Genomic DNA, 12636 nt, shown 5'->3' on the forward strand with positions numbered 1-12636 from the left:
GGGTTAGTCGTTACTTTAATTAGCTTTATATAAACACAACAAAAGTCTGTGAAATGCCCATAAAGCAGCTAGAAATTACACTCTTAAACATAAAGGTTCTTTATTGGCATCGATGGTCCCATAAAGAACCTTTATCATCCATGAAACCTTTTAATTGCACAAAAGGTTCTTTATAGTGGAAAAAGGTTTTTTCGAATAATAAAATATTCTTTGCACTAAGGAAAAAAAAGGTTCTATTAAGAACTTCAAGGTTTTGGGGAACAAAAAATCATTCTTCTGCAAAAACCTTCTTTTGGAACCTTTGTTTTCTGCAAGAGTGTAAACGTGTGTGCGTGTGTGTGTGTGTGTGTGTGTGTGTGTGTGTGTGTGTGTGTGTGTGTGTGTGTGTGTGTGTGTGTGTGTGTGTGTGTGTGTGTATGCTGCTTACCAGAGCGTCAAACACCAAAATATCATAGTCATCAGTCTGAGAATGTTCCATCATGATGTTGAACAGGGCGTCCAAGGTGTCCTGCAAGAACTACACACACACACACACACGTAAACTAACATGCATACTGAGCTACAGATGCTCATGTGTAATTTGAGTTTTGAACACACCTTCACAACTTCCTCTCCATCAATGAGTTTGAGCTCTTGTAGGTTTTGTTTCAGCATTTCAGGACGAGTTCTCCACTTCAGCAGACCCAACAGACCCACTGAGAGACAGACAGAGACAGAGACAGTGTATCCTCAACTGACTCTTAATTAGGATGCATTAATGAATCTGTTTAGTTCATGCGTTTACCAGTGAATATGTCAGAGTGTGTGTGTGTGTGTGTGTGTGTATGTGTGTGTGTGTGTGTGTGTGTGTGTGTGTGTGTGTGTGTGTGTGTGTGTGTGTGTGTGTGTGTGTGTGTTCGTTAGGGTTGCATTGTGATGGATGTATCCGGAAGATTCATTAGCGTGATTAACGGGCTTTCTCAAGAACAGCTGTTACAGCACACCTGCGTCTGTCTGTGTGTGTATGTGTGCGTGTCCTTAAAGGAGCTTCAAGTTAAGTTATTCAACAATAGTGCACACACACACACACACACAAACTAAATTTAAACATTTAGATTTTACCCTATAAAGCCTACTGTATCTTATTTGATGTGCAAATTTCTAAGGCCTCTAAATGATTAACATGATCAAAATTTTGTTGATAAACATGTTGCACACAATCTACTATAGTCATTCTGTCATCTGATTGCTAGTTTATACTTTTTATCAAGTAAAAGGCCTTTTAGCATAATAATGTAATATAATTTAGTATAATAGTGAAATCTGTGAAATATTTACTGATTTTTAAACAAGAATAATTTTTATATTTTTACTAATATTTCAAGATGAACACTAACTGAAGCAACTTACGTTTACTTGATTATCCATACATCATGTTTTAGGAAAATCATGTTCAGATGTGAGAATCAAATATGATCATCAGGTTTATTTGTTCATCTGTCAGTCATCATTGTATTGCATTGCATTATATGTTTTAAACTACTTTCATAAAACTAAGCATTTAAATATCATCTTAATAAGAATGAGATCTAGAATGATGACTGATATTTATATGCATTTTAAATAAATATGTGCTGTACTGTTATAAAGATTGATTTACATTACAAGCATCAGAATTTCATCTTACTTTTTGTCCGTATAAATATCAGCATCTAAATTTCACTAAATTTCATATTTTTTCTCAGTATGAATAAACCTGAGCTGTTTTTCTCCACAAGTTTGATCTCTATATTCTCACTAGATCATATGAGCCAAAAAAGCCTGATGTGTCAAAAATGATTTTCAACAACAAAAAAGCATGCAAACTTTTTAGATTTTGCCTAAAGGCACAATAAACAGTTTCATTTAAAAATAAATAAATAAAAAATCTGACTATTATTTTATACGTCAGGCTTTACATGGTTTATATATAAATATTTAAATTGATTGCATTTACTTTCTTTCTAAACAATGCATTCCTGGCCTTTTTGTGAATCAGTGCACGTTATTGTAAAAAACTGTTTGTCTTGTTATCTTTCATCACAATGTAATAACCTGTTTCGCCTCTGAAACGACTTTCCTTTTCAGCTGATGTCATCGAGACCTCTTATTTTTCAACCCCCTGTCATATAGAAACACTTTTCACCACCTGATGAATACAATTCTGCCCTACATGTTTTTCCTCACTGAATATCTTTTTTCTCATGGAAATTCATAACATTGCAGAAGTGAAATGGACTGTGAATGTCATTTCATTTTGAATATAAAAGCTAGCCTACATGACACATTTTCCCCCATTCTTCCCTCCAGCACACACATACACACACCGTTTTGAGTGAGTTTGGTGGAGCAGACAAGCGTGGCGATGGTGAACGTGTCTCTGGAGCTGACCGACAGCCCGCCCACACTGCTGGAGCTGCGCATCAGCGTCGCCCCCTTGTGACCGTCGGGGTGACTGCGCTCAGACGGCAGGGACAGATAGGAGCTGACTTCCTCCATACGCTTACTGTCACCCTACAGAAAGACAGAAAAGAGATGCAGCATGTCCATATTTGTTGGTAAACGTGTAAATTAACCGATTAACTTAACTGTCATATTATTTATGGAGGCCAAAACCTACAGAAATTAAAAATAAACACCCAGTGGACGGTAGGTTTCTGGTCCAATGCCTGTGCTTATTTTGTAATTACAGAGAAAATCCCAAAAGCATTGTGAGCCTAAGTTGATCATAAACCAATTGCATGATGGGGAAAAAATAATACAAAAATAAATTCATGATTAAGTTAAATTAGTTTGTTTTATCAAGTTATTTATCCCTTTATTTATTTTCCAACTCTTACATTTATTTATGTATTTTTTGTTTCTGCATGTTTGGGCCTCCATAATTATGAGACAATATAGTTTACTCATTTAAACACAGTTTATGCTTGAAACAAGAAAAATTATCTGTCAATGGTGTCAGAAAAATAAACTTATTTCAAAGGGAAACAAGATCATGATTCTTACCCCATTGACAGATTTTTTTATTTTATTTTTTTTTTTTTGGTTTAATCAATCTCATTTAATTTTGATCAATTTTTCAAAAAACAAGACTTTGTATCTTAACTCATTTTTCTGCTCAAGTAAATGTATCTTGATTAAAAGATGTTTAGATATTTTTAATGGAAAACAAGACAAAAATACAAAATAAGAAAATACTTTTTTGCAGTATGTGGAAGATCTATTTGGATAGTTTTAAACTGAATTTTACAGATAATACCAAATATAGAAAACATTTTGTTACACTTATAAAAGGTGTTATTTCCCAACTTAACATGCTTAAGATCAATAAGAACATCTACATTTGCTCCAAGGTAAACATCTGCTTTCTGGAAATGAATGTTGATCACTTTGTGCATTGACTGAAATCATAGAGATGTAGTAACTAAAAAGTTCACAGACATTAGAAACGATTATGTTCGCTTATATCGATTATTGTTATTGTAAATAGGAAGTTTGTGCTACTGTACCTTTAAGATATTAATGTGTAAATAATTGGTAAACCTTCTGCATATTAAAGATTATTAAATGAGGCTTCTCTCCTTTAAGTGATTTAAATCTAATTCAGCCTTCACATTTTTAATCTCATTAATGCATCGTTTAGGTCTATCTACAATGATTGTTTTAAAGAAAAACGTAGAATAAAAATGCTTTGCACCATTACAATCCACTCAAAAACCCATGTAAGAATGTCATTTTTACCACTTTTTTGGCCACATTGGCCACATTGTACATATGCGTTTCTGACCTTAAAGACAGTGAGCTCATGTATGCCATCTCTCAGAACGGTCCCGTCTTCCTTCATCAGACGCACAAACGCCATCGCAAAGTTTCTTTCACTCTTGTCCTTTGCTGCACAACACAAATCACACATTCATTCATATCTGAATTAATTTCCACTATCATTCAGCATCATATCTTGTACCATATGACAGATTGGACATGAAGAGTCTAAATTATAGTTATGATGCTTTTAATTCAACTCTTTGCTAGTGCACACATCAAAACATTGATGACTCATGTTGCATTGTCCAATCACATGCTTTCTAGAATTAGGATGCCCCTCCCCTTTAGGAACTTTTTTTTCAATCAGCTTAATTTTAACCCTCTACAGCACACCGTTGCCCTCAGGCAATGGAAAGTTTTTTTAAGCCCTATTTTTAGTCAATTTTTCTTTAAATGATTACATCCAATTAGAAAGGTCGAGAAAGTACCAAAGAACAGTTCAGTAAGGTGTGGGAGTACCTATCAAGCACCATTTAAAGGTGGGGCATCCTGTTCTGACACATGGTCACAGGAGCACATGGTGTGAGAAGAAGGCAAGATTATTTGCTTTAGTAATCTTGTTTAAAACGACATGAACTGGACATAAAAATATGTGTGTGTGTGTATGGTTTTTAACGCACTCCGTCCGAGGTGCAGGTCAAGAGAGATAAATCTAAATATACATGAGATTTGTACGGAAGAGGATTAGGGCCAAGCAATAATAAAAAAATAAGAGATTAAAGTTGTTACATTTCGAGAAAAAATGTCATTAAATTTCGAGAACAAATTCATTAAATTATGAGAAAAAAGTTGAGATAAAATGTTGAGAATAAACTCATTAAATTATGAGAATAAAATCATTAAATTACGAGAAAAAAGTTGTTAAATTATGAGAACAAATTCTTATTTAACGAATTTGTTCTCATAATTTAATGACTTTTTTCTCATAATTTAATGAGTTTATTCTCAACATTTTATCTCGACTTTTTTCTCGAAATTTAACGACATTTTTCTCATAATTTAACGAATTTGTTCTCATAATTTAACGACTTTTTTCTCATAATTTAATGACTTTATTCTCAACATTTTATCTCAACTTTTTTCTCGAAATTTAACGACTTTTTTTCTTGTAATTTAACGAGTTTATTCTCAACATTTCATCTCAACTTTTTTCTTGAAATTTAACAACTTTTTTTCTCGTAATTTAACGAGTTTATTCTCAACATTTCATCTCGACTTTTTTCTCGAAATGTAACGACTTTTTTTCTCGTAATTTAACAAATTTATTCTCAACATTTTATCTCGACTTTTTTCTCGAAATTTAATGAGTTTTTTCTCGTAATTTAACGAGTTTATTCTCAACATTTCATCTTGACTTTTTTCTCGAAATTTAACGATTTTTTTTCTCGTAATTTAACGAGTTTATTCTCAACATTTCATCTCGACTTTTTTCTCGAAATTTAACGACTTTTTTTCTCGTAATTTAACGAGTTTATTCTCAACATTTCATCTCGACTTTTTTCTCGAAATTTAACGACTTTTTTTCTCGTAATTTAACGAATTTATTCTCAACATTTTATCTCGACTTTTTTCTCGAAATTTAATGAGTTTTTTCTCGTAATTTAACGAGTTTATTCTCAACATTTCATCTTGACTTTTTTCTCGAAATTTAACGATTTTTTTCTCGTAATTTAACGAGTTTATTCTCAACATTTCATCTCAACTTTTTTCTCGAAATTTAACGATTTTTTTTCTCGTAATTTAACGAGTTTATTCTCAACATTTCATCTCGACTTTTTTCTCGTAATTTAACGACTTTTTTTCTCGTAATTTAACGAGTTTATTCTCAACATTTTATCTCAACTTTTTTCTCGAAATTTAATGATTTTTTTCTCGTAATTTAACGAGTTTATTCTCAACATTTTATCTCAACTTTTTTCTCGAAATTTAATGAGTTTTTTCTCGTAATTTAACGAGTTTATTCTCAACATTTCATCTTGACTTTTTTTCTCGAAATTTAACGATTTTTTTTCTCGTAATTTAACGAGTTTATTCTCAACATTTTATCTCAACTTTTTTCTCAAAATTTAACGAGTTTATTCTCAACATTTCATCTCGACTTTTTTCTCGAAATTTAACGCCTTTTTTCTCGTAATTTAACGAGTTTTTTCTCGTAATTTAACGAGTTTATTCTCAACATTTTATCTCAACTTTTTTCTCAAAATTTAACGAGTTTTTTCTCGTAATTTAACGAGTTTATTCTCAACATTTTATCTCAACTTTTTTCTCGAAATTTAACTTTTTTTCTCGTAATTTAAAAAGTTTATTCTCAACATTTCATCTCGACTTTTTTCTCGAAATTTAACGATTTTTTTTCTCGTAATTTAACGAGTTTATTCTCAACATTTTATCTTGACTTTTTTCTCGAAATTTAACAACTTTAATCTTGAGATGGTTTTATTTTTTTATTATTGCTTGGCCCTAATCCTCTTCCGTAGATTTGACCGCACACTCACTTGCAAAAAGTTTTTATTAACCAACTTTTCGGCACAAATTCATACCTTGACAAAGGCTTTGTGCTGAAACGTTGGTTAATAAAACTTTTTTGCAAGTGAGTGTGTGGTCAAATCTCATGTATATGTAGAGAAGCCTTTTGTCAGGTTTTATGAAGTTTTTTTTTATTTTGCATGTTCAGAAATTCAGTTTTTCTTTTCATTACCTCAGGGCAACGTTGAGCAATAAGGGTACTTTTCGAGGATGTTTTGGACAATACCTCACATTGGCCATAATGTGTTATAAGAAGGGAAGATGCAGGGTTCCTGGGTGTGCAGGAACACCCAAAGTGATGTGCAAAAATTGTAACATACACCACTATTTCACAACAGAGAAGAAGTGCTTTTTGAAGTTTTGTACGGAGTGAAATCTTATTACATGTAGTACATTATATGACATGACACATTACATGATACAAACCTAAGCATGTATCAAATTGAAGTGTTTTTCCCTTTTTACTTAATGAGTTCTTAACCTTTTTAAAAAAAAAAATTTAAAAAAATGGTGATTTTGATGATCTACTGTATGATTCTGTACCATTGTTGCACAGGGAAATGAAAAAATATTTTGGGGTGGGGGGAGGGTGAAAACATTTTTTAATCAATAAAATGTTCCCAAATGAACCAAAAAAATATATATTTTTTTCATGTGCCATCAACGTGTGTGCAATAGAGGGTTAATTGAGATTAGGACAGCATCCTAATATGCATGTGTCTACTGTAGTACAATATATTTAAAATACACAAGATGTTTTAAAGTTACATATGCTAAAAATTGTAGAACATTTGCAAAACTGCTGATAGTAAAGTATATACTACTGAATATGTGTCAAGACAGCAAGGCAGTATTGGTCATAAAATTATAAAATTATGACTTGATAATCAATTCACATTTTTTTAATTGTAGTTTAGAACTATAGAGGCTCGTTTCTGCCACGGAATTAAAAAGTTAAATGTGATTTTATATCTCACATTATAAACAGATGTAAACTCAGAATTGTGAGTTAAAAAGTCAGAAATGAGAGTTATAAACTCTCAATTGCAAGAAAAATTTAGAATTGTGAAATGAAAAGTCATAATTAACTTTTTTATTCCATGGCATAAACAAGCTTCCATACAGAAAAATACTGTAGGAACTGTGAAACTTACACTCCTGTGAGGATCGATGACGAAACATGAACCGCAGGTGGATTCTGGGCATCTCCTCCAGAGGAATCGCCACCTACAGGCCGGAGGAAAGTGTTACTACATACAGACTGAAACCGAGTCGGAAAATAGCAGGATTGTGCCGTTTCAGGACTGCATATCAGTTATTTGTATGTACTACCACTTTATACAATTTTATAGCTCTTACTATTTAATTCTGTATTTGTATTATTAATTTTTAGGGATGATTTATATGCAGTCCTGAAACTGCATCCTCTGGTATTGCAGGGTTAAACTACTGGGGATACGGATACAAGAGGATTTACACTTTAGAAATGAACATTAGTGTCAACATGAACCCATTTAATTTATGCATTTTACTGGTTTAATTGTGAACCAATTTGCACATATTATTGTGCTCTTATTTTTTAACCTTCTCTCCAAATCACCTGGCTTCATCAATGGATTGGGTGGATAAAAAAGTCGAATGGTTAGAATGTGTGGATGAAATCAAGCCATGCTCGACATTTTTCTTGCTGAACATCATGTTTCAAACATAAACATGTCATGTGATGGAAGAAAAATAGGTTGTGACTGCTGTTTAATGCTCAATGTCTCTCTCACCTTAAAAGTTTCCATCCAGCGAGGTTGTTTGATCTGGTAGTAAATGACTGACCTATATTCGTTCACAGGCCGATCTCCAGCTCCCAGACAGATTGAGTTCTGTATGATAAGAACACAAGTGAGCTGTCAATCAACACAGAAAGCCCTGCCCAAATCAGACCATTTCCTCGTCTAATTCATCGGCTGACCTTTGACCTATCGTTAGGAATGCTTTTTGAATGCATTTTAAATCCATTTTAAAATTGCATATACATACATATATAAAAATTATAAAAATTACTGAAAATATTATTTGGACAGACATGAACTACTGCTCTACGATTTGACTTATTAAAGTTATACATTTCAACATAACATGAACTAATATTATTACAGGTCATTATTAAATGTAAAGAAATAGTTTAATACATTTTAAATATATTTCAAATGTATTTAAATTTTTATATAAAAGTACATATATAAAAAAAAATAATTTATTGAAAATAAACTGGATAACCATACTGGTCTACTGTATTAAAGTTATATATTTTAACCAAGATACTTTCAATAATAGCATGAACAAATATTATAACAAATTGTTAGTAAATGTAAAGAAATTGTTAAATATATATTGAATATATATATTGATTAATATATAAGTATATATAAAAATATAAAATGTATTGAATATTAACACAAAAACCCTATCCCATTCAGAATATTTTAGAGCTGCACAACGATTAATCGCGATTAATCGTTTGCAAATTAAAAGTCTGTGTTACGTAATATATGTGTGTGTTCTGTGTATATTAATTATGTATATATAAATACATGCACATACATGTATATATTTAAAAAAAAATTATATTATATATAAAATATTTATATTTATATGTAATCTAAAATATATATAAATATGTATATTTATTTATACATGTATGTGCATGTATTTATATATACATAATTATTATACACAGAACACACACATATATTACGTAACACAGACTTTTATTTTGCAAACGATTAATCGCGATTAATCGCTGTGCAGCCCTAGAATATTTCCTTGTCTAACCCATCGGCTGACCTTTGACCTCATGTTAAGAGGTTTCACTTACCGGCACGACCTTCCCCTCCTCGTCACACACCAGCATTATGACCTCCACGTTCTTCTGCGTGGTTTTGTTGTACTTGTCAAAGTCTCCGGAGTGCAGCGTGAGGTAGATGTCGTTACGGATGTCACCCGGCATGATGATCTCAGGAAAACCCAGTTTTCGAGCAACCACGGTGCTCCGGTCCACCAGGTGAGGATATTCCTTTCGGATCTGGATGATGTCACCCACTAGAGCTTTCATGGTGACCCACAGACCTGCATGACAGGAGAAACACACTCTGATGTGAGTCACTGAAAAACATACTCTAAAAAATGATCTTTCGAAGTTGTAAATAAAGCAAAGTTTTACAAGAAAATACCATTTTAGTCTTTTTTACTTCAAAATGTTATTTAATGTTTAATTCAGTGTGTTACTTGTCATGTCCTTATTTGTGAAATTTACTAGAAATTTTTAAATGAAAACTGTTTCAAAGTCAGTATGTTTGTTAATATTTTATAGCAGTTTTGGAATCAGGATCATGACAAAAATGCAAAAAATTTTCAACAGAAAAACTTATTTCACAACATTATTTAGAGCAGTGTATGATTTATGTGATGACTTCCAGTGTTGGGTAAGTGACTCAAAAAAAGTAATTAATTACTAGCTACTAAGCAGTGTAATTAGATTACTGTACTAATTACTCTGTCTGAAAGGTATTGCATTACTTATTACTAATTACTTCTAAATCCCAAATCAACCTTGACCAGTTGAACAATACAAAGATAGAAAAATGAAACTGCTCTTTTAATTCTTTCAAATAAATAATATTAAATTACACAAATTATTCTTGAACTGACAAAAGTATTGAAAGGCAGAAGGTTACATTAAAAACATACATTTTTAACATTAGACATAAAATGTTGATGTTAAATCCACTATTGTTTAATGTTTAAAACAGAATTGTTCTATAGTCTCTATACAGTATTTAATGCAATTACATCAGAAGTATTATTAAATTACAGAAAAATTAAGAGTAATCCTTTACTTCACTTTTTCAAGGGAAAAGTAATTAAATTACAGTAATTAATTACTTAGTAATGCACCAAACATTGATGACTTCAGGTGGTGGATGGAGTAAAATAGCATCATAAATTAAGTGTTAGGCTGTTTTTGTTCATCTCTCCACTGCCCTTTCCTCCTCGTCTCATTCTCTAATGTCTGTGTTAATGACTAAAAAGTCCTGAAGCTCATCGCTCTCTCTCACAGCTCAATCACTCTGCTCTGCTGGTATTGTGTCTGTGTGTGTGTGTGTGTGTGTGTGTGTGTGTGTGTGTGTGTGTGTGTGTGTGTGTGTGTGTAGATGGGATTATTTATGAGTATTAAAGCATTAGCTGAGGAAATGGTGTTGTGCTGTCAATTGAGCAGAGATAACCATAGTGAGTCGTACCTTGACCTCCGCTGTCACCACGGGACGTCGTCACCTTGTTTAGAAGAGTGTGCAGAAAGTCATTCTCAGCTAAGACCCTACAAACACACACAAACACAAGAACATAAGAAACACACACAGAATAGAGAAACATAATAACACTAATTACTTTCAATAATAACATCACTGTAAATTTGCATTAGTAAATGTACATTCATAAATGTAAAGAAATCTTTACATACAAATGTGTGCATTGACACACACACACACACACACACACACATACATATATATATATATATATATATATATATATATATAAAAATTAAAATTGGTCATTAGTACATGTAACGACAAATTAGAAATAGAAAATGTCATATAAAAAGTCATAATTATATATTATGAGACAAAAAGTCACAATTATGACAAACAATTCTGAGATTTAAAAAGACATAATTAAGAGATCAAAAGTCATACATTTTACTTTTAATGTCATATTGACTTAATTATAGCATTATATTTTAATAAACAAAATGTATTGTAAATACCATTTGAATGGACATGAAGTACTGGTCTATGACTTGACTTAAAGTTGGTTTTAACCAAGATACTTTTGATAATAATAACAACAGCATCATGTAAATGTAAATAAGTAGTTAATTAGGAATAGAAAATGTAATTTAAAATATAAAAATATAACATTTTATATGTACAAATGTATTCATATTTGAATGGGCATGAACTGTTACTGCACAGATGTGTTTGGATCAACTGTGCTATGATTCACAGAGAAAAAAAAAAACAGTGTGAAAATTGATATCAAATCAATCAAAACTCAATTAAAACAACATTAGGGTGAGCAAACAATGAGAGGACTTCCACGTTTGGATGAACTATTCCTATCAGACAGGGGTGAAGAGGAGACGAGAAGAAACTTACGGATGAAATGGAATGAAATACTGCTTCTCTTCGTCACATTCTGTCTTTCCTTTGATGATGTCACTGATGTCCATCACTGCCAGTAAGCACAGACATATATCAGCTGTGCATCTCTATGCCAAATTCAGATCAAATGAGAACATTCCCCCTGATATTTACCAGCCACACCAAACGGCCTCCGCAGGCCCATCGTCCATTTCTTATGAGGGGCATCTTTCAGATCCATACGGCCCACACGCACAATCTGACAGATCAGATAGATCTTCTCTCGGTTCAGGTCTTTATTCCCCAGATCCTTTACAGAGAGAAAGAGACTCTTTCGATCTTTAGGACATCAAAAAAACTTTACCATAACAAAATAAACATTTACTTGTAATATTAATGGTACTTTATGAAAGCCTCATTCCATCATAATTATGTAAATCCTCATTATGAGAATAAAAAGTCATAATTATGAAATGAAAAGTAGAAATTACAGTATGACACAAAATGTCTTAATTCTGACATAAAATGACATAATGATGACATAAAAAGTCATCATTATGGCATTAGAAGTCAAATGTTGTGACAATAAAAGTCACATTTATGATAAGAAAATTATGAAAAAGAAGTCAAATTATGAGATTAAAAAGTCATTATGAGGAAAATAAATCAACATTTTGAGATTAAAAAGTAAAAGTAAATATTATGAGATAACATAATTATGGCATAAAAAAGCCAAATTTGTGAGTATAATTTATTAGGTATAAATTGGAGAAAAAACTTAGATATTGAGATTAATAAGTCATAATCATAAGGAAAAGATCAAACTATGCAATTGAAAAGTCAACTATGACATAAAAAGTCAAATTTAAAATAGAAAATTTAAATTTATGACATTAAAAAGTCATAAGAGTGAGAAAAAAAGTCAAAATTATTACATAAAAAGTAATAATTATGAGGAAAAAGTCAAAATTATGTGATTAAAAAGTCAACTATGACAAAAAGTCAAATGTATGACAAAACAAAATCTAATTTATAACATCATAACCCAATTATAATGTCATAATTTGGACTG

The 12636-nt window shown here is 31.6% G+C and overlaps 1 protein-coding gene across 2 annotated transcripts in view; it reads right to left on the reverse strand.

Annotated features, from left to right (window-relative positions):
• The window catches only part of LOC125266842 (dedicator of cytokinesis protein 2), a 114083-nt gene that overhangs the window by 92329 nt on the left and 9118 nt on the right, over positions 1-12636 (reverse strand). For both annotated transcript variants that reach the window (XM_048187918.1, XM_048187917.1), the window contains 10 exons: positions 11739-11874; positions 11580-11655; positions 10662-10738; positions 9239-9489; positions 8145-8243; positions 7524-7596; positions 3806-3909; positions 2346-2532; positions 598-695; positions 428-517 (listed from right to left, as the gene is read on the reverse strand). In XM_048187918.1, the coding sequence (XP_048043875.1) occupies positions 428-517; positions 598-695; positions 2346-2532; positions 3806-3909; positions 7524-7596; positions 8145-8243; positions 9239-9489; positions 10662-10738; positions 11580-11655; positions 11739-11874 (1191 nt within the window). The remainder of the gene's footprint in view (positions 1-427; positions 518-597; positions 696-2345; positions 2533-3805; positions 3910-7523; positions 7597-8144; positions 8244-9238; positions 9490-10661; positions 10739-11579; positions 11656-11738; positions 11875-12636) is intronic.

The sequence above is a fragment of the Megalobrama amblycephala genome, linkage group LG4 (assembly GCF_018812025.1).
Source record: "Megalobrama amblycephala isolate DHTTF-2021 linkage group LG4, ASM1881202v1, whole genome shotgun sequence".
NCBI lineage: Eukaryota > Metazoa > Chordata > Actinopteri > Cypriniformes > Xenocyprididae > Megalobrama > Megalobrama amblycephala.